A 20852-nucleotide genomic window follows, 5' to 3' on the forward strand; every position below is an offset into this window, starting at 1 on the left:
TTAAGCGATTTTTGCTAATTATATATGTAGTTTCAATGGAATATAAAGATGATTAGAATATGTAATTTTGTGTGCTGAGTTCGTTTATTAAAAATTAATCCGGATAAAACGTATAAAGACCTTGTAGTACGAAAACGTGAGCTTTTACCGTGTGGGATGTTGGTGGGCAAGACAAATGTACGTACTACTTTTTATAAATTTGTTTGGCTTTTTCTTTTTGTTTTGTTGAAAAGAAAAAAGCTAAGATCTGACCGTTGGAGTGGGATACACTATCCTCTTTTCAGCAATATCTCAACAATAATACTAAACCAAAAAAAAAAAAAAAAAGCCATAACCATTTGTGTAAAGAACGAAATAAATCATCAGAGACTATACGAAGGTCTTAATTGGTGTATTTAGTGGTGATAGCAATACTTAAAAAGTTTAAAACCCCAAGAAAGATTGTTCAAATCCCCTATCCCTAATAAAAACATTACAATAATTCATGTATATGTCAGATTCTATACCATATACATATCTGAAATTTTGATAAATGTCCAATGGGTTATTCACAGATGGTGCTTAAAAGCTATAAACATATTAATTGTCTTTGACATGACATGAGACAGTAAATTCAAAAGTCTTAGGGACAGTGTTTCACACATACATGTCCACAGTCCACCAGATCTCTTTCATCTTCAAGGATAAAAACAAAACAAGTACTTGAACCACCCTTTGTCTGGTCTCTAAAACCTCTCCTTTCAAATCAAAATCCAAATTACCTCTGAAAATTGTAGAGATTATTTTTTTTTACAGAATTATGACAGAAAAAACCAACCACTCTTCTTGTTTCTGCACAAAAGGTACAACTGAGGTTTTCTTTCACATGTTTCACTAACCCAACAGAAGAAATCAGATGTTTCAGGTTTATCATTTATATCAACCACTCTTCTTTTTCCAATCTTATCTCCCCATAACTTAAAGAGGTCCAAGAGATTTCTATATCAAACAATTGACACATCACGAGCGAGACTTGATAGAGAGAGATGTATACTTTTTAACTTATTACTGTTACTGATGTTTATTTATCAGTCAATTCTTAAGACTACTGCCCTATGTGTTTGTTGCTAGTAGTGGGATTTGTTGAGATTTCAAGGACGATGTAGTTAAAAAGTATTTAGTTAGGATTTGTTGCTACTCCTCCCAACTTTTGACGTTTGAATTCTCACTTTAACACTTCACTTGATAATATAAACGAAATTGCATAAAGAATCAATCAATCCTCTTAACGTTGATCTACTGTGAAGATGTTGCAAAGGCATATTAAGATTGATGAATGAATATTAAGATTTAAAAGACAGAGCTTAGAGTTATCACAAAATGTTCTGCCTTTTAAATTGTAGCCATAGCCGATAATGATACGCAAAAGAGAGATTAAAATTTATGTTTTGACACATTTGATCAAAAGAAAGGTACTAACGAGGACTACTACTGAGTACATCGAGAAACATACGGTTTATTGAAGGCAACCTCATCTGCTGCTCCTGCACTCTCCTTCTCTTGAGCAGAGACTCTGGAGATGATGATGATGATGATGATGACACTGAAGAAGTAGAGACAACTCAGGAGCCATTTGAACTGTCATCAAAGTCAAATACACCGCTTGGACTGTCTTGATCAGGCCAATTCATCTTCCTCTTCTTGCTTGGATTGTGCTCCAACAACAGTTCATAGCATTCATTTACTTTATTCTGTGAAGTAATTAATGATGCTGAATCAGATTTTGATCTTCAAAAGTACAATTGGACTAACGCACATACCTGATCAACTTTGAGTAGAGTGAGTAATTGAGATTGGTATTCAACTTCGTCACATGGTTTCAAATCCTTGATGACATAAATCATTATAGCAGTAGCTAACACAGAAGGGAAGTAACTCATAAACCTCGTATCTGCAACCAAGATCCATAATTTAGCACCACCACCAAAAGAATCCAAACTAAAAACATCAAAAGAAAAAGGTTTAAAAAATGGAAACCTCACCAGCAACAACAGAGATCAGAAGACGCTCACACTTGCCAAAAAAGTCCAATTGCTGGTGACATTCAGAGCCAAACCGCCTAATAAAGTGATCAAAGAAAGAGATTGGAGTGACAGGGTGCATTCTCCATTGGAGAGTAGACAGAACCAAAAGCTCCATTCTTTGTATAGTCTTAGCTTCAAAGACATATCTTGCTTCCTCCACCTTCAACCACAAACACACACAAAAACATAATTAGAAATCCGCATTTCCGCAAACACTTAATCCACATCGTTATAAGAGAGAGAGAGAAAAAGAAACTAACTTGGAGGTCAAAGAGCAATGGAACACGAATCTCTTCGACTTTAGCAGCTAAAGACAAACAAGCCACAGCAACAAGCTGAGACATCCAAGGCTTATTATCAGACTGAAGCTTAATAGTAGTTATAAACCTATCGAAGTAGTTCACAGCAAGTATAGCAGTCAATGAAGTGAACCCGTGATGAGATTTAACCCTAAGAAACCAATCTAAAGCCTCTTTCCTACAAGAAACCCAAAACCCATCTAAGATTTCGTCACCAAAACAAGGATTCGTTTCGTTCTCCTTTGAAATCAGACTCATCAGCTCATCGTCATCCCATAAAAACATATCCAAAAGAGGTAAAAACTGAAACTTTGCTGCTGCGACACTCTCATCGGAATCTAAATCTCCGTCAAGATCCTCATCTTCCACAAACCCGGTTTCTTCCTCGCAGTAGAGCCCATCAAGAACACAAAACGGTGCGTTTTGGGACGCTTCTTCTTCTTTCTCCAAAGCCATCTTCTCCTTCCGAGAAGAAGAAATCGCAGATTACTCTGCTCATTCTGCCATTGAAGCTCTTTTAGTTTCGTCGACGGATTCTACAGTGAAGGAAGAAAGAACAAGGAACCAAAGAGACCAGACCAATTTGCTAAGAAAGCGAAGGGTTTTTATTATTTTATCTCACGCTTGTCTTTTTTTTATTTCTTTTAATAATTACCAAATTGTTCTTATTATTTTTGTTCTTGTCTCTTTTTTTTTAATAATATTCGGATTGTTTGGCGCGCGAGATAATGATTATAATTAACGAATTTAATTACAGTTAGCCTATACGCTACTTATGGCGCGTGCATAAACGCTCCTTTACCATGTCCGTACGATCGAGACAAAGATATATCTTGATCGGATCGTGATGATTACGCTCCTTTGTGTTGCGGACTCAGTAGATTTTTTATTTTGGATTTTTATCATTGATTACACAGCACATAATTACTATCTCTTCTAATTTTTAAAATATAGGATGTTTTTGTTGTGTTAACATATAAGTAGTATTTATTTTCTAATATTAAAAAATATTTAATCAAAGAAATTATTATTTATATTGATGTTTCTGTTTTTTTCTCTCTATCAAATATGTGTATTATTAAATGATGTTTCTGTTTATATTAAGTATCGTTGTATTTAAATTCTGTAAAATACATGTATATATATAGAAACAAATTATTTATAGTTTTTCTGTAGGGAATACGTAAAGATTCGTAATATGAATCTAATTATTTATTGTTCGTGGTATTTATTATAGTCACGTCTTTCTTGATAGCTTTGCAGATTCTCTGTGGTCCAAATATACATAAATTGAATGCAAAAAGATATCTAAAAATCGTTTATTTATTATTTCTATAAATAGTTTTTATTTTTACGTATTCTATAAAGAAGATCTCTTCAAAAGAGTGATTATTTAATTGGAACCTGCCTCCCTTCTTTATATGCTAAAAATTCGGATTCGAGGCCAAGAAAAAGGGCAATTAGCTGATTAAAAAAAAAATATATCGCTGGCCTTTTCCCATAATAACTAAATTATCCAAAAAGGATGTTGTTTTAAACTTTAACAGCCACATTAGTGGTCAAAATGCATTCTTCTGGACCTCGTTAAAATACAAACACTTTAGTTTCTAATAAGTGAAAGAAAAAAACAAAGGAAGTGGAAACAAGATTTATACTTAGTTTCTATATGAAAGTCTATGAATTTCCTTGATCATTCACAAGATACTTACCTGACTTTATATAGCCTTAACAGTTACACAAGATCTGGGGAGTTTCCACAAGATCTGGGTAGTATACAAACAGGAATAACAGAGACCTAACGATATGTAGCAGAATCTATCTTATGTCTATCACTATAAAGAATTCACACTTAAATGTTTGTATGAAACTGACGAACTTTATCAATAAACGAAATTAGTGATTTATTTAAGTATCGATATCTCATTACTAATCATGTTTAAACCTGATTATTATTACTCCATGGTATTGCTAAAATAAACAACAAGGTAGTAAGGTTTTGGATGTTATTTGTGTCTGAAGGATGGTAAACGCGCGAGTATAGATGAGTAAAAAATCACGAGAGTGGTAGATGTGAGTGAAGCCATTTGGTAACAAGCGAGTCTGAATCTGAGAGAGATTACTACAAGGTTTAATAGCGACTTCACATTTCCACCTTTCACATCTTTATATTTTTTTTCCATCTGTCCCCACCTCTTCTATTCATTTCATTCTTTATCTTTATTCGAATTCAAACGATGCTCGCCGTAAAAATCAGTAACATTTTTGTAAATTGATAATGGCGTTTATATAACTGTAAAAAGAAAAAGTCACTATCATGGACGATGGGAGTCGGGAGGATATGGTCAAAGACAATATTATAGCAAGATAAACAAAAAATGCGAACGTACTCATTATTACATAATCCAACGTCATTAACACCAGCCTAAGTGTTAAGTACTCAATCATGATGATGTATGGAAGTTACAGTGATAAAGATGTGTCGGGGGACTAATTGGAAGACAAGAAAAATAACAAAACATGGATTATGAATTGATTATATGATCTGGAGTCAAACATGGAAAGAGTTGTACTGTGTTTGGTTTAAGCATTATCATTGTGTTTCTTCGGTTGGATAAAAAGGGACAACACCAGTTTAAATCTGGGCACATTCTATTTAATTTTTTTTTTTTTTTTTTATTAGTGTGGGTAATAATAGTGACGTAATATTAGCGCATAAATGTGCCGATATATTAAAGTAACACACAAAGTCACAAACTCTTGACTTTCGTCCACAATCATCGTTCAGAGTTCTCAGGATCCCTTGTTTTAAATTTTCTCTATACTGCTAACTCACAAATCATTCACTTGTTGTAATAATTATCACATATATTATTTTCTTTGATTCCTGTTATAGTTTGATTTAGTTTCTTTCACAAATTTATAATTGATCAAATATACGATTTGGCCCATCACACGTAAATATGGGCTTTTATAAATATTAGGATCCAAAATATCGTGCTACTATTGGGCTTATAACGAAAGCAAGCTGATAATTCAAATTGATAGACAAGGCTGTCCAATGACAGGTCAGGTATTTGTTTATGATTTTTTCTACTTTCGTTTCTCTAAAGTATAATGATGGGGGACAGGTGCATTGATATTTCATCAATAAAATAAAATATCGTCATCAAACAATCATTCAATAAACAAAACAAAAACATATATACAAAACCGCGCATATGCGCAGATTCTCTCATCGGTGTATATAAAATTTTATTTTATACCTGTCGTAACGTATTTGACAGTTTTATTATATTTACAAAATTTGAAATTTTCAATATTAGAAAACAAAATTACGCTAGAATTGGTATAGTATTGAATAGTCTCATTAGCATACCAGAAAGAAAAGAAAAAAAAAGTCTAATAGTAATAGGAGTGTCTTGAGAAGCTGAATGTTTGACCGTTGAACACGAGAGAGAAGAAAGTAATGAATGATGCGCCAGAAGAAGAGCGTGACGATAGGTTATATAATAATAAAAGCTAACCCACATAAAGTCGAAATCACGATTCAGCTCAACAACTTATTTTAGATCGAACGGTTGAAGATGAATTAAAATAAAGCGCGTGTGAGTGTGAGTTGGGTCAAGCGTGTCAACTACGATTATGACACGTGTTCCCTTATTTTGACGGGATGAGCCGTTACTGCTGCTGTGTGGTACTTTACTTATTTTACTTTTTATATTTTCCTCCCTTATCAAAAAAAAAACAAAAGACTCTCTCATCCTCAACCCAAATTATACCCAAAANAAAAAAAAAAAAAAAAAAAAAAATAAAAAATAAAAAAAAAGGGGAGGGGGAGGAAGATAGATAGGAGGAAACCAAAAAGGACTCTTGGGTGGTGATGGGCCAAGCGCCTTCGTCTACGGCGGAATCGAACGGACGTGATTTTGATTTGAGGTTATGGTCTCCTGTGATTGTTTCTTCAGGAGGAGGAGGAGGAGAATTGATGTCTTCTTTGGGAAATGTTGTTGCGGTTAGAGATCGGGATTTCACCGGAGATCTTCCCGATGAGTGTTTAGCTCATGTCTTTCAGTTTCTCGGAGCTGGAGATCGTAAGCGTTGCTCTCTCGTTTGTAAACGGTGGTTGTTCGTCGACGGTCAGTATCGTCATCGGTTATCTCTTGATGCCAAGGATGAGATCTTCTCTTTCCTCACCTCTATCTTCAATCGATTCGATTCGGTTACTAAGCTTGCTCTCCGATGCGATCGCAAGTCCGTTAGCTTGAGCGATGAAGCTCTCGCTATTATCTCTGTTCGTTGTTTGAATCTGACTCGTGTTAAGCTTCGCGGTTGTCGCGAAATCACGGATCTGGGAATGGAAGAGTTTGCTCGCAATTGTATAAATCTCAAGAAGCTCTCTGTTGGATCCTGCAATTTTGGAGCTAAGGGCGTCAACGCCATGCTTGAGCATTGTAAGCTTCTTGAGGAATTGTCGGTGAAACGACTCCGAGGAATCCATGAAGCTGCTGAGTTGATTCAGCTCCCGGCTGCTGGTTCGTCCTCTTCGCTCAGGTCCATTTGCTTGAAGGAGCTCGTTAATGGCCAGGTATTTGAACCTTTGGTTGCTAATACAAGAACTCTGAAAACACTTAAAATCATTCGTTGTTTGGGTGATTGGGATAAAGTTCTTCTTATGATTGGAGATGGTAAAAGTTCTTTGAGTGAGATTCACTTAGAGAGGCTCCAAGTGAGTGACATTGGGCTCTCTGCGATATCGAAATGCCCTAATGTGGAGACATTGCATATAGTGAAAACCCCAGAATGCTCAAACTATGGTCTGATTAATGTAGCTGAGAGATGTAAGCTGCTGAGGAAACTTCATATTGATGGTTGGAGGACTAATAGGATTGGTGATGAAGGTCTTATGTCTGTAGCTAAACACTGCTTAAACTTACAAGAACTTGTGCTGATTGGTGTTAATGCAACACATATGAGTTTGGCAGCCATTGCTTCGAACTGTGAGAAACTCGAACGATTAGCGCTATGCGGAAGTGGAACCATAGGCGATACAGAGATCGCTTGCATAGCTAAGAAATGTGGTGCATTGAGGAAATTCTGTATCAAAGGATGTCCTGTTTCGGATAGAGGGATCGAGGCGCTCGCTGTGGGCTGTCCTAATTTGGTGAAATTGAAGGTGAAGAAATGTAGAGTGGTGACCGGAGATATTGGAGATTGGCTGCGTGAGCAAAGAAGGACACTTGTGGTGAGTATGGATAGTGATGAAACAGAAGCGGCGGTGGTTGTGGACGGTGAGGTTGAAACCGTTGTTGTCGAGGAGCCGAGGGTGGCTCAAGCAGGTGGTGCTGTGGCGGAGATTGGTTCAGGTAATGTTGGCGGCAACAACGGAGGAAGTAGATTAGCAACGATTAGGTCAAAGTTAGGGTTTCTTGCTGGAAGAAACTTGGTAACTTGCACATTCAGAAGATGGTCTCATAATGATAATGCTAGTAGTTCTACGTGATCATCATTCATCAGCTATAACTATAAAAACGGTAATTGTCCAAAATTATTCCTCAAGTGAAACCTCTGTCTTGATTTGTAATCCCTCTTTCCTTTTCATTTTGTGTGCAAGAAGACTTTGTCGATTAGAAAAGTCATTCCAAGGATGAACACATTTATTGTATTTGACTATTATTGATTTGGTGTCCAGATTTATTTGTTTTCTCTGTTTGGAATCTGAATATTAGTCAATTGATGTGAATGAATTGTCATTTTCGACTTGTATTTATAACTTATTTGATAACAAAGGAATGATTGGTGAAGTTTTGCAGAGGTTTCTCTCTGAAGGAGCTATTTTGGTAACAGTGATTTTGAAGGCAAGCTAAAAATTAGGGCATACACTAGTTTAATCTCATTCAATCAAAACCACTAGGGCAGACACTATTTGGTTTCAAACGGTCTTAATTTCTACTAGTACAGTTTGATACTATATTACTATGTTGAAATATATATATATATATATATATATATATATTTATATGATTAATAATAAAAATTACTGCTATACACTAAAATATTTAATTTCATTAGATAAAGGTATTTTAAAGATTAAATATGAAATAAAGAAATTAATTCTAAACAAAGGAACATTGAATTGGACAAAACAGTAATTAAAAAGATAAGCTCCCGGAACTAAAATTATAATTTTTTTTTTTAAAAAGGGGAAAGAAACAGAATAAAGCCCTAAATCACAATTCACCGTCTTCCCCAACTCTTCTTTTTCCAACTCGCCGCCTCTGAAAACTCACAGCGCCACCGTCCCTCAAAACTTTTCGTAATGGAGCATAAACTAGCTACTGCCGAGAAAAAAGTAAGTCTCTTTCCTTATCGTAGTAGCACTGCTACCTACCTGTTTCTAAGCTAAAAATATATCCTTTCGCTTCGAATTTGGTAAATTAAAACTATCATGGGGATGAGTTTAGATGCTAGTAGACTTGGTGAAGCTAGTCCAGAGACGTGGTTTAGAAGGCGAAAATGGAGGATGGAAGGAGTTTTTGAATGTTTACGACAAGAAGTTCGGGTCGAGTTTGAGTGATCCTGCGAGACGTTCCAATGATGTTTTGGTTGCTTTTCTTATGTCCTTCAAAAAGAAAGAAGATATGCAGGTAACTTCACATACACACACATTTGTATGGCTTTTTCTTTGTTCTCTCAGTTCTCACTATGTTTGTGTATTTTGGTTGTTGTTTTTTTTTACTCTCAGCTAATAGCTAGGATCATGCAGTGTAGTGCTAATCGTGATCTAATTGAGAAATTCAAGGAAGAATCTCCGGCTAAAGAGACTCCTGAGCAGGTTGAGAATTCTTTTGAAGGATGTCTTACTTACTTACTTATAGGTTTTGTGTTTTGCAATGCAGTTGAGTTTTTAGTATTTGGTTTCATAACTCTATGTTGTTGGCAGTGCAGAGACTAGTTCGATTGACTATTGCGCATTACCAGTACCCTACAGCCTATTCCTTCCCTTCTCATTCCAAGGTTTGTGTTTCTATCCCATTCATTAGCTGCCTTCTCTTTCTCCTGCATTTGAGGTTACTAAAAAGAAAAATCATTTTTTTTGAATTGCAAAACAGGATTGGTTTGTAACTTCGCTTGGAAAGAAGAAGTCTAAAGTGGTGAAATCTACCAGAATGCTTGCTATTGATTGTGAGATGGTTACCTGTGAAGATGGGACCGACGCTGTAGTTAGAGTTGGTGCTGTGGACCGCGACTTAAAGGTTTGTAGCTAGCTTTAGAGCATTCAATCTTTTAGTTTTGTTTTGTCAAATACTATGTGATCGGGCATTGTAACCATTTTTTTTTTTAATCTGTGATGTTCATCAATTAGGTGGTTCTTGACAAATTTGTGAAACCGGAGAAACCAGTTCTTAACTATAAGACGGATATTACTGGAGTTACTGCTGAGGATCTTGAGAGAGCTACTCTATCTGTTACAGATATTCAAAAAAAATTGCGGAGGTTTCTTTCTGTGGGAACTATTTTGGTAGGGCATGGTTTGCATAATGATCTTGAAGGTAACCAGATCAGCTCTAAATTTTCTGTATATTATATTATCGAATTCGATTGTGTTTACCAGTTTACTTTGATGCCCAGTGTTGAGGATAGATCATGCGAGAGTAATAGATACTTCATTTGTATATGAGTTTGCCAATGCACCAATAGATAAGAGACCTTCTTTGAACAATCTATGCAAGGCAAGCATGCTAAGATTTTATTCTTTTCTGCTCATTGTGATTATCAAATCCTGAAAATGTAAAATGATTGATGATAAAGCTTTTTGTGTGTGTTTGTTTTCTTTTTTTCTCCAGTATGTTTTAGGTGAAGAACTGCGAATGGCTGGTGCTGCTCACAATTGTGTTCATGACGCAGCAGCTGCCATGAAACTTGTACTTGCTGTTGTAGAAAAAGGAGTAGAGACTACAATTCAACAAACTCCAGAAGTAGGGCAGATTTTTACAATTCATTCTAAGTTCCAAAAGAAATTATATTTATTATAATTTTATGAAACTCATTCAATTTTTTTTGTAAATTCCATCGTTAGATGTTGGAGGCTGAGAAGGCAAGACATGAGGCAAGACAAGAAGCTGGTAAGACACAGCTTCTCCTTCATAAAATCCCTCCCCATGTTTCATCTCAAGAGTTACAAGGAGTTCTTACAGGGGATTTCACAGTCGGTGTTAGGGTAATGTTATAAGTCCAAAAATTCTAATCTTTATACTCTAATTTTCTCTCCCACTGAGGATCATGTGTTTGTATTTTGTTTTTTGGGCAGCCACCACAAAAACTAGGAGGTTTCTATACTGCAGTCGTTGATTTTAGTAGTCCAGAAGAAGCAAATCAAGCATTTGAAAATGTTCAAGCAGACATAGGGAAGGTATTTAGGATCATCTCTGTGGTCATCTCAGGATCTGAAACTACTGTTAGAAAATCAATATATCAATATAACAAGTTTNTTACAATTCATTCTAAGTTCCAAAATAAAATTATATTTATAGTTTTCTGAAACTCATTCAAATTTTTCTGTAAATTCCATATTAGATGTTGGAGGCTGAGAAGGCAAGACATGAGGCAAGACATGAAGCTGGTAAGACACAGCTTTTCCTTCATAGAATCCCTCCCCATGTTTCATCTCAAGAGTTACAAGGAGTTCTTACCGGGGATTTCACAGTCGATGTTAAGGTAATGTTATAAGTCCAAACATTCTAATCTTTATACTCTATTTTTCTCTCCCACTGAGGATCATGTGTTTGTATTTTGTTTTTTTTTCGGGCAGCCACCACAAAAACTAGGAGGTTTTCATACTGCAGTCCTTGATTTTAGTAGTCCAGAAGAAGCAAATCAAGCATTTGAAAATGTTGAAGGAGACATAGGGAAGGTATTTAGGATCATCTCTGTGGTCATCTCAGGATCTGAAACTACTGTTAGAAAAATCAATATATCAATATAACAAGTTTCTGTTGTCTTTTTTTCTTTCAGGATAAAGGGGGTTTGCCACAAAAAGAGGTTGCGTTTCAGCTGAGTTCAGGATTAAAAGCTAAATTATTTGTTCGTAAAATGGTTCATGATGAAATATCTGCACCAAAGAGAGCTAGAACAGAGGAGGAGGAGAATAATGAGAGTTCTTCTAAGAGACAAAAGAGAGAAGATGAATCTGAGGAGATCAATGAAGCAGTTGTAAACCAAAGAGAGGATGATAAGAAAAAGCTCCTCCTTCATAAAATCCCTCTCAGTGTCCCGTCTGAAGAGTTACAAGGAGCTATTTCCGGAAATTTCACACTTGAAACCATGGTAATATAACAATACTGAACATCTTAATCTCTATACTCATCTTTTTTCCTCTCTGACGAAGATCATGTTTTTGTGATTTGTTTTTGAGCAGCCAGCAAGAAGGAAAGGAAAATATTATAATGCAGTTGTTAGTTTTAAGAGTGCAGAAGAAGCAAATGAAGCATTTGAAAACGTTAGAGGAGACGCAGTTAAGGTATTTAGAATCATCTCTCTGATCATTTTCAGGATCTGAAACTATCGCAAGCAAATCAATATAATAAATTTCTGTTGTCTATCTTTTTCAGGATCAAGGGGGTTTGGCACAAAAAATGGTTGCGTTTAAGCTGAGTTCAGGATCAGGAACTTGTTTATATGTTCGTAAAATGGTTCAAGATGAATCTGAGGAGGCCAAAGAGGAAAATGTAAACCATTGTAAGGATCATTTAAAGGAAATTGAAGCACTGAAGGAAAAGCTCAAAGCTAAGGACTTCGCCAACAGCTCTGAAGGTCAGTCAAAGGAAATTGAAGAACTAAAGCTGAAACTCAAAGCCAAGGAACATCAGATCATAGCTCAGGATAAGATTATAGCTAACCTCAAAGCGAAACTGGAGAAGAAACAGTCAAAGAGTTGATCATGATTCAACAAAGTTCGGGAGTTCACTGCACCTGTTTTTTGATTTTGAGTATTAAATTTTGGCTAATTTTAAGGTTAAACAGAATTCTGAAACTATTGTATGCCAAGTTTTGTTTTAGAGCTAAGGATCGATTTGATGAACTCGAAACATCCCACATGATTTCGTATTGTATAAGATGAAACCAATACACACCGAACAATATTACGATATTTACGGTGAAAAAGAATATGAAATGAAATTTGGATGATTTATAACAGCTTCTTGCCTCATTGATTTGTATCTTTCACGTCTTCCTTAACTAGTGTTGCTGATACGTTGACACCATCGAAAGTTTTCGGTTCTTGTTTCCCCTTGGAGCTCTTGCTCTTTGATCCTCTTGCCTTCGTGGGATGTCTTTCTGAGTCTGATTGACTGTTTTTCGCTTCTTTGATCGCCACTAGGAGCTCTGAGGAAGAGTCTGGCCACGGTGTTCGCTTTGATGGCACTGTGATTTCTAAAGGCGAGTTTATGATCCAGCTGCACACACAAGTAGAAGATTGCAAGTTTACGATGGGGTAATTGTGATGAGACATTTGCTCAGAATGAGAGTGTAAAAGTAAAAAAGATACCCAGGTGGGAATTTGCTATCAGCTCGAGCTTCAACACGAAGCCACCAAAGCAAGACACGGCGGCCACAGCTTCCAAGCGGCTCCACCATGGAAGGATCTTTGACCAAAGACAATGGACTATCAATCTCCTCACCATTATCATCCAACAAATGGTCTTTCACCCATGCTGGTTTATCATCTACAGATTCCTTCCATAACAACCTAGAGTTGAACACAAACCCTGACCATTCCATCTTACGAGGCATCACAGCCGCTTTTTCATCAACATAAACTGCAGTCTTCTTGGCATAAGGTTGAGTGTTGAAAACGTGCCAGCCCACTAATTTCTCAGAGGAATCACAACTAGGACCTTGGATTGGCATCAAAGGTTTCTCTTTATTATTATGCTTCCCTTGTTGATTCTTCAAGAGTGATGATAACTCATAAGCGTTACCAGAGTGAGCAAGTATACCAACAGATAGAGCACCAACCCATTTCACAGTTTGAATCTCATCAAACAGCTCCATACTATGCATATTGCTATCATCAGCAAACATAACTATCCCATCTAACTTCTTCTCTCTCACGATTCTGCTCTTCCAAATCAAATCAATCAGCACACAAAACAATCTCAAGTCAGTAACAAATCAATCAAATCAAATCAAATCAATCAAATAACACACCAAACAAATAAAAATGTGAATCTAAGATTTCACACCTCAAGGCGTGAAGTCTCATTTTGGTCTCCAATTTGTGACGATCTTCCCAAGTATTAGGCATTTTCTGGTCAAATCCTAAGTGAATCGTCTTCAATCCTGATTTTGCGATAAACGAAGCAGTCTCGTTGGTGACTCCACCAGCTTCGACAACGATCCAGACCAAATCGTAAGGAACGAGCATGAGCGAGTGCATAACTCCGGTCAAATGAAGCGCCTGAAAAGTCCGTACATAAGTCGGCGTCACCACAATCACAGTCTTAGGGATCCTCACACCGTATAGCGATTTCTGCTCTTTCTGTACTCTCGAAAGCAGCTGATGCGCTCTCAAGACCTCAATCGGATTCGGGTGAGGCCATGGACGGATCCGGATCCCGTGTCTTCCAACCACCACTCGAGAGTTCTTCTTCGCCGTGCTGTTATTATTAGTTGCTGTTTCCAGAGGTTTCAGGCGGAGAAGCTGGCTCACACCGCCGTTTCCGACGGAGAGAAAAGGCGTGGTGTATAGATTGCTGACGGAAGTCGAGAATAGGAAGAAGAGCACTAAGTGGCTGAATCGGAACCCTAGAATCAAACTGATAAAGCAGCAGAGACCATGAATGACGAGCCAAAACACAGAAGACGGAGATTTGCCGTCGAATGTGGTATCCAACGACGGCGGTGATTTGAAACTGCTTCCTCGACGGTTCCAGTAGCTCAATCGAAACATAGAGAGCTTCATCATCGTCTTCCTTCTTCTCTGTGAACAGTTAGAGAGCGAACGGAAAATAAAAAGAGGGAAAAATAATAAAAATGTCTGTTAAGATTAATTAATTACGTTTCAATTAAGGTTTTAATTAATCATTAATTATTGTTACCACACCACCCTTCTGCTGGTACAACGGCCTTTTTTTAAGTGAAAGAAATCGAAAAGAAAAAGCAACTTTAGCTACACGTGGCGAAATGTTACTGAGGCTTGAGTGATGATGATTAAGGAGGAGATTTGGGTTAAATCACGTGTATAACTCATAGAGACGTGACGTTAACTAATGATTGGTGCTGGATTATGTAAGCAGTCAACGCAAGGATAACCTAATAGTCGTACGATTTGGGTTACCCGGTTTCACTTTATTTCTAAGCAAAGGCTTGTTTTTAAGCACACAACTTAATTAGATTTAGAGCTATTATTAGTTTCCGAAATTAAATTACTATTTATCCTTTCCTGGAACAGCTTATATGAAATGTAGTGTAAGGTAAACTTCAAATCTAAATTATAAGACGATATTAGTTACAATTCCATCCCATTGTTAAATTTTTAATGTTGTTTACATTTTTTTTCTGTTATGTATATATAACTCACACGATTATTGAAATTTTTCTAATCTAGGCTATAAGCCTATAACACGATTATACGATTTTATTTTCATTAAATTTTACTATTCGTACGCACGTTATGGATCAAATTCAAATGCATATATAAGCCCATCAATTAACTTGAATATATGAAGCCCATCAAGGCCCAAACACTGTGATAAGGAAAACAGATAAAAACATTTTTTGCCAAAAACTTCAACCCCTAATTTTTAGGACATGGCGGCGGCGATGAGTTCGTCTTCCGTCGTCAGCTCATGAAACTAAATCTCTCGAATCTCAGATTTATGCGGACTCCAAGAAAATCTCTCATCTCCCAGACGAGAACAATGACACAATACCCGGATCCAGTTCCTGATCCGTCTCAGGTAGTAGACGACCTCATCTGCTCGGAGCAGCGTGATGTGCAGATTCGGGAAACGGTCGAGGCAGCGCCTGCAAGCTTGGGATCTCCAAGTCGGGTCTTAAGCATTGACACTAGGGGCGAGCAAGCTTGGGCACACTGGAAGAAACTGGGCAGACCCAAGTACATCGTTGCTCCAATGGTGGATAACTCTGAGCTTCCGTTTCGATTGCTCTGCCAAAAATACGGAGCTCAGGCTGCTTATACTCCGATGTTGCATTCTAGGATTTTCACCGAGACTGAGAAGTATCGAAATCAGGAATTCACCACTTGCAAGGTTAGATTAACTGAAAACCAATTCATTTGATTTTTTTTGCCTTTTTTTCTTATGGGGTTTAGGGTTTTGATTGGATTTTGAAAAATTGTAGGAGGACAGGCCATTGTTTGTGCAGTTCTGTGCTAATGATCCTGATACATTATTGGAAGCTGCAAAGAGAGTCGAACCTTACTGCGATTATGTTGATATCAATTTAGGGTAAGTTACAGTTCTCTCTTTTCACATCTTATCGCTTCATTGTTTTAAGATTGTTAACTCTGATAACTGACTAAGATAGAGGATTCAGTGGTTCCAACTTTCTTGGAACGTTAGGGTTCAATGAGCTTCAGTAATTAGAATCATGGGCTAATGATACCCGTTGTAGATCTTAGTTTGGATTCAGTGATTTGTGTATCGAAAGAGCACAGTGACACATAGTACTTTAGATATTGAGTAAGAATGTTTTGGGGAATATTGGTTTCAGGTGTCCTCAACGTATAGCGAGGCGAGGAAACTATGGTGCATTCTTGATGGATAATCTTCCTTTGGTGAAATCACTTGTTGAAAAGTTAGCTCAGAATCTTAATGTTCCTGTCTCCTGTAAAATCCGGATTTTCCCAAACCTTCAAGATACACTCAAATACGCCAAGATGCTAGAAGATGCTGGTTGCTCGCTGCTAGCTGTTCACGGCAGAACAAGGGATGAGAAGGACGGGAAAAAGTTCAGAGCTGATTGGAGTGCCATCAAGGAAGTGAGAAACGCTTTGAGGATCCCTGTTCTAGCGAATGGGAATGTAAGATGCATCGAAGATGTTGATAACTGCATTGAAGAGACGGGTGTTGAAGGTGTTCTTTCCGCTGAGACTCTTCTTGAGAACCCGGCGGTCTTTGCTGGGTTTAGAACAGCTGAATGGGCAGCGGATAATGAAAAAGAGGGTTTCGTCGATGGAGGATTAGATCAGGGAGATTTAGTTGTCGAGTATTTAAAGTTATGCGAGAAGCATCCTGTTCCGTGGAGGATGATTCGATCTCACGTTCATAAGATGTTGGGAGAATGGTTTAGGGTTCATCCACAGGTTAGAGAACAGCTTAACGCTCAAAACATTTTGACGTTTGAGTTTCTATACGGTCTCGTAGATAAGCTAAAAGAGCTTGGAGGACGAGTTCCACTCTACAAGAAGAAGCAAATAGATACTCCGAATCTACAAGAGTCTCCACAAAGCGTTTAGATAGACTTTATGGCGTCCCTTGAATTTATACGTTCTTGATTCATTGGGTTTTATGTTGTATTTGTATCACCACCAATCATCACTTATAAACAGTCTAAACTTTTATTAATATCTTATGAAGTAACACTTTCACTATTTTGTTTCCATTGATCTGATTGAATATTTCACATAATATAGTTCAAAGATTTGAAAATGCAGAGAGAAAAAGATTTAAAAGGTAGAAAAAAAAAGTATTTATTTTACACAAACTCCTCCGCGATTGACGGTGTCAATGACCACACCGTCTGTCTGTTGATTTGACTCTCTTCGCCACAAGATTTTAGCGCACATTTTACTCAAGCAGATGGAGAAGAAACAGAGCGTTTCTTACGACCACGACAGAACCGCGTGCTGTTTTTGTCCATCCTCTCCAACACGTAGTGCGCAAGCATATCATTAGATTCCACAAGATTCTCCCGGCAAAGAAACTCATCGCCGCAAAGCCTCTCAACATCTCTGTAAAAATCATGGACGAACACATGCGTCTTCGGGTTCCCTCCTTTTTTACTCCGAGCAAGAACCGCCGCCGTGAATATCGACGACATCCTTCCCGGTACATCACCACCGTCGCCACGTGGTCCATCGACCAAGATCACATCCCAGTCAACATCGTAGACATGATTCGGCAGATCATTGAGTCCTAGTTTACAGTCGGAGAAGAGAAGGTTCTGAACCGGACGACACTCGTTCCTCGCCGCTTCTTTAACCGCCGACACAAGCTCACGCGCCTCACGTGCTTTCGTCGTGTACTGAACATCGAAGACATCGATCTCCGGGTGGATTTCTTCGAAGTAAGCTGCGTAGTAACGATTCTCTTCGATGAAAACTGTACGACCGTTGTGGTTTAGAGATTTCCAGAGAAGGGTTTCGTGTGTTAGGCCGAAGACTAGGAGATTACACGGCGGAGAGCAGCGGCGGAGGACGTCGGAGATCGATTTCATCTCTCCGTAAGACATGTGGAAGCTGTCGTTGGATCTTGAAGCGTAGTGAAGCATTGCATTGATGGCAGTTGTTGGCAACTGAGAGATCGGGGACACGGAGGAGACGACGGGGTCGACGGCGGAGGAGACGGTGGCGGAGTTGTTTTTAGAAGGGATGATAGAGTCGGTAGTGTAGAGAAGAGTTAGGAGGAAAGCTATGGTGAAGAAAGAGACGAAAGCGAGAAGCCATAGACGATTTGTGCTTGTTTGTTTTTGAATATATGGATGAACAAGTATGAGCTTCGTGTTTGTGTTCCCTCCACTTTTCATCTTCTTCTTTTCCTCTGTTTTTCTTCTTCTCTCTGTTTTGGTCAGAGGAAGAAGGCAGAGGAGATTGACTCTGTTTTAAAAGCGTGCAAGTGTTTTGGTTTAGTGAACTATTAAAAAAAAAGGTCTGAAGCGTTATCAGAGAATGACGACAAACGTCACAATTGTGGTAGAAAATAGTATAATGTATAGTTTTTTTTTGTATTCTAGAAGATTAAACCTATTCCCTTTCCCTTTGAAAATGTGTTGTTTTGGCCTTTTGGGTTGGGGGATTTCTTGAAGGTGACATTTCTCTAATACAATTAAGAAAATAACATTTATCTTATATTACCTAATTAGTAGAAGTGTCCGGTAAAATTGAAGATAGTGAAAGTAAGACTAGTTCAAAACGGATCCTTAATGCAGTTGTAAACTTTGTAAGAATCAAAATGCACTGCTGTTGACTTGTCTTTCTACGGGGTAGACTATTCATAAAACTACAAAGGACGAGTTGGACTACGGTTTGTGGTTTGTTGGGAAAAATACAAATTTGGAGAAACAAGTCTCATAATGAAACAAAAACAAAAAATGTTTTTATTTAATTTTTTTATTTTGTATTGGTTATAAGTTAAATAGATTAATGAGAAAATGTAAACAAATGGAGGAGGGGAGGTGGTTGTACCGTACATGCATGGAGCTGGTGAAATGAAGAAGAGAGAAGAGGAGGTGTCGGCGTTTTGGTTACTGCAAAGTGACACCATAACTAATAACAGGCCACAAGTCTTTGTCCCTTCTTCCTCTTCTTTGGTTTATTTCTTACGAAATTCTAATATTTTAAAAACTATTCATTGAATATTAGTATCATATAGTAGCATTAGAAATTGGTTTCTAACAACTAACATATTTATTTATTCTTCGATCTTTGAAAAAAAACAAAAAAAATGTTAACAGCTAGGAAAACTGAAAAAAAGAAGAAAGATGTCATATGAATCTAGTCGGTTGTCCACATTGAGTATCAGATGTGCAAGTAGATTGTGGCCTTGCCCATCGAATTTGTATGGAAATTTGTAGGATCATTCTTGGAGCCAGTATAAATTAAAAGCTAACCAAAAAGATTTACGCTATAAGATTCATCTAAACTAAATTACAAGTGTTGTCATAGCTCTCTGTAACAGTAAGTTTTATATATATAAAAATTAAGTAAAAAAAAAAAATTACTGAAAAAAAAAAATCACCTAATATAAAGTGATGATATCAACCTAAACAGTTATTATGGTTAAAAAGGTAAACCAAGATTCACTTAATGTACTTTTTACTTATTACACCCAAGAATTTATAGATTTTCAGAAACTTTATTTTGAGGTAGATTTCATCTCTAATTTTGAAAAGAAACAAAAGATTAAAATTTCAGGTTGGACTTTGCCTTTGTCACATAAGGGATTATCCCTTACTAAAATCCACCTGATATGGCCCATATTACAAGATCATATTTTAGTTTTGGGCTTTAGTGTAGCCCATACATATTCCAGAAAAAAGTCTACAGATACAGTTTATGTATATGTCTGTTGCGGAGGATTAGTTAACAGTTAATACCATTTTATAAAAGTATCTAAAGAATGATGGGCGCTTCTTTTTAGATCTTATTTACAAATGATGAAGTCAAATTCACTTTGGTTTCCGTATAGCCACCACCATAACCTTTAACAGTGAATAGTTTAAGGTAATCTTAAAAGTTTAGCCTCAAGTATACTATAAGGAAATGTCGCAAATGGAGAGTGGAGATGCTGTTTACATGTCACTAAAAGCAGCACGCTTTGCTTATATTTTGAACCTTTTATAAAGAAAGTTCAACCAAAAACAAAAAAAGTGATCATTAACAAACGAATAAATAACATAGAAGGATGGGAACAAAGAGATTCTGTTATTTTATTTTAATTGGATTTGATTGGACCCAAAGTCGTACAACTCTGTAGAAACTCTCCACACTTTGTCACAATGTCAGTACCTATTATATTTCCACCCATAATTTCATTAACTATATACCCTTACTATATATGCTTTTGATTTGTCTTCAGAAATTTTGTAAAGATGAAATTAAGGAAGACAAACAAAAAAAAAAGGTTGTCAAAAAAGAGAGAGGACCACAATGGTTACTTGGCTACGAGTCTAGTCTTTTACTACTGACCAATCACCAATGAGCGGTTATAGCCCACTCACGGACTCGCTCAAGCCCTCACTAACGGCTCCGAACGCTTATTCTCAAGCGCTTCACTCCGCGCGTGACCCTCAGTCCCAATGCGATTCTCTCTTCTTGGAAAACATTAATTTTGACCGCATCGGGTAAACAAAACTCTTTTTGAAGAAGAAATGCATGATTCTGTTAATTTTCAACATCCCAGTAACTTTTCTGGATTTTTGTTGATTCCCCAAACCAAACAAAACTTTTCTTGACCTTTTTTATATATGGGTTTTACAATTTATACAAAGATAATAAATGCATTTTGAAAATTTTTGGATCGTTTGGTGTCATTTTCTTCTTCTACCTTACACATATAACGTTCGTTAGGTATAATTTGCACCCAAAGTTATTACTACTAGCTAAGTAGTACCCCTAGTATAAAATAGTAAATAATACGATCCTTTGTAACAACACTCTACTCTAAATATTTAATCGCCACAAGCACGTGATCCACTTCACAGTCCCAACATCTCTCCTCGTCTCTCACCGGACATACAGCTGCTTCCC

General features: G+C 37.1%; 6 protein-coding genes across 7 annotated transcripts; 3 read left to right on the forward strand and 3 right to left on the reverse strand.

Annotated features, from left to right (window-relative positions):
* On the reverse strand, positions 1303 to 2982 carry LOC104762830 (cyclin-D3-2-like). The gene is made up of 4 exons (XM_019239840.1): positions 2324 to 2982; positions 2022 to 2223; positions 1800 to 1930; positions 1303 to 1730 (listed from the first exon to the last, which is right to left on the reverse strand). Exons 1-4 carry the CDS (start codon positions 2816 to 2818, stop codon positions 1602 to 1604), a joined length of 957 nt encoding a protein of 318 aa, XP_019095385.1. The 5' UTR covers positions 2819 to 2982; the 3' UTR covers positions 1303 to 1601.
* LOC104762831 (F-box protein SKIP2-like) lies at positions 6110 to 8125 on the forward strand. Its single transcript, XM_010486222.2, has one exon. It carries the CDS (start codon positions 6243 to 6245, stop codon positions 7860 to 7862), a length of 1620 nt encoding a protein of 539 aa, XP_010484524.1. The 5' UTR covers positions 6110 to 6242; the 3' UTR covers positions 7863 to 8125.
* On the forward strand, positions 8575 to 12440 carry LOC104762833 (small RNA degrading nuclease 3). 2 transcript variants are annotated; one of them, XM_010486224.2, is made up of 13 exons: positions 8575 to 8711; positions 8824 to 9006; positions 9105 to 9194; positions 9308 to 9376; positions 9472 to 9615; positions 9726 to 9912; positions 9992 to 10092; positions 10207 to 10338; positions 10440 to 10580; positions 10671 to 10772; positions 11375 to 11686; positions 11778 to 11879; positions 11971 to 12440. In XM_010486224.2, the coding sequence occupies exons 1-13, from the start codon at positions 8679 to 8681 to the stop codon at positions 12295 to 12297; spliced, it is 1923 nt and encodes a 640-aa protein (XP_010484526.1). In that variant the 5' UTR covers positions 8575 to 8678; the 3' UTR covers positions 12298 to 12440. The 2 variants fall into 2 exon arrangements, with proteins under 2 accessions (XP_010484526.1, XP_010484527.1); XM_010486225.2 differs by lacking the exons at positions 10440 to 10580; positions 10671 to 10772 and adding exons at positions 10937 to 11077; positions 11172 to 11273 and having other exon boundaries at positions 11971 to 12297.
* LOC104762832 (probable beta-1,4-xylosyltransferase IRX14H) lies at positions 12437 to 14385 on the reverse strand. Its single transcript, XM_010486223.2, has 3 exons — positions 13606 to 14385; positions 12909 to 13478; positions 12437 to 12816 (listed from the first exon to the last, which is right to left on the reverse strand). The coding sequence occupies exons 1-3, from the start codon at positions 14325 to 14327 to the stop codon at positions 12567 to 12569; spliced, it is 1542 nt and encodes a 513-aa protein (XP_010484525.1). The 5' UTR covers positions 14328 to 14385; the 3' UTR covers positions 12437 to 12566.
* On the forward strand, positions 15163 to 16976 carry LOC104762835 (tRNA-dihydrouridine(16/17) synthase [NAD(P)(+)]-like). Its single transcript, XM_010486227.2, has 3 exons — positions 15163 to 15633; positions 15725 to 15831; positions 16097 to 16976. Exons 1-3 carry the CDS (start codon positions 15211 to 15213, stop codon positions 16839 to 16841), a joined length of 1275 nt encoding a protein of 424 aa, XP_010484529.1. The 5' UTR covers positions 15163 to 15210; the 3' UTR covers positions 16842 to 16976.
* On the reverse strand, positions 16925 to 18294 carry LOC104762834 (protein IRX15-LIKE). Its single transcript, XM_010486226.2, has one exon. It carries the CDS (start codon positions 18128 to 18130, stop codon positions 17177 to 17179), a length of 954 nt encoding a protein of 317 aa, XP_010484528.1. The 5' UTR covers positions 18131 to 18294; the 3' UTR covers positions 16925 to 17176.

The sequence above is a fragment of the Camelina sativa genome, chromosome 18 (genome assembly GCF_000633955.1).
Source record: "Camelina sativa cultivar DH55 chromosome 18, Cs, whole genome shotgun sequence".
NCBI lineage: Eukaryota > Viridiplantae > Streptophyta > Magnoliopsida > Brassicales > Brassicaceae > Camelina > Camelina sativa.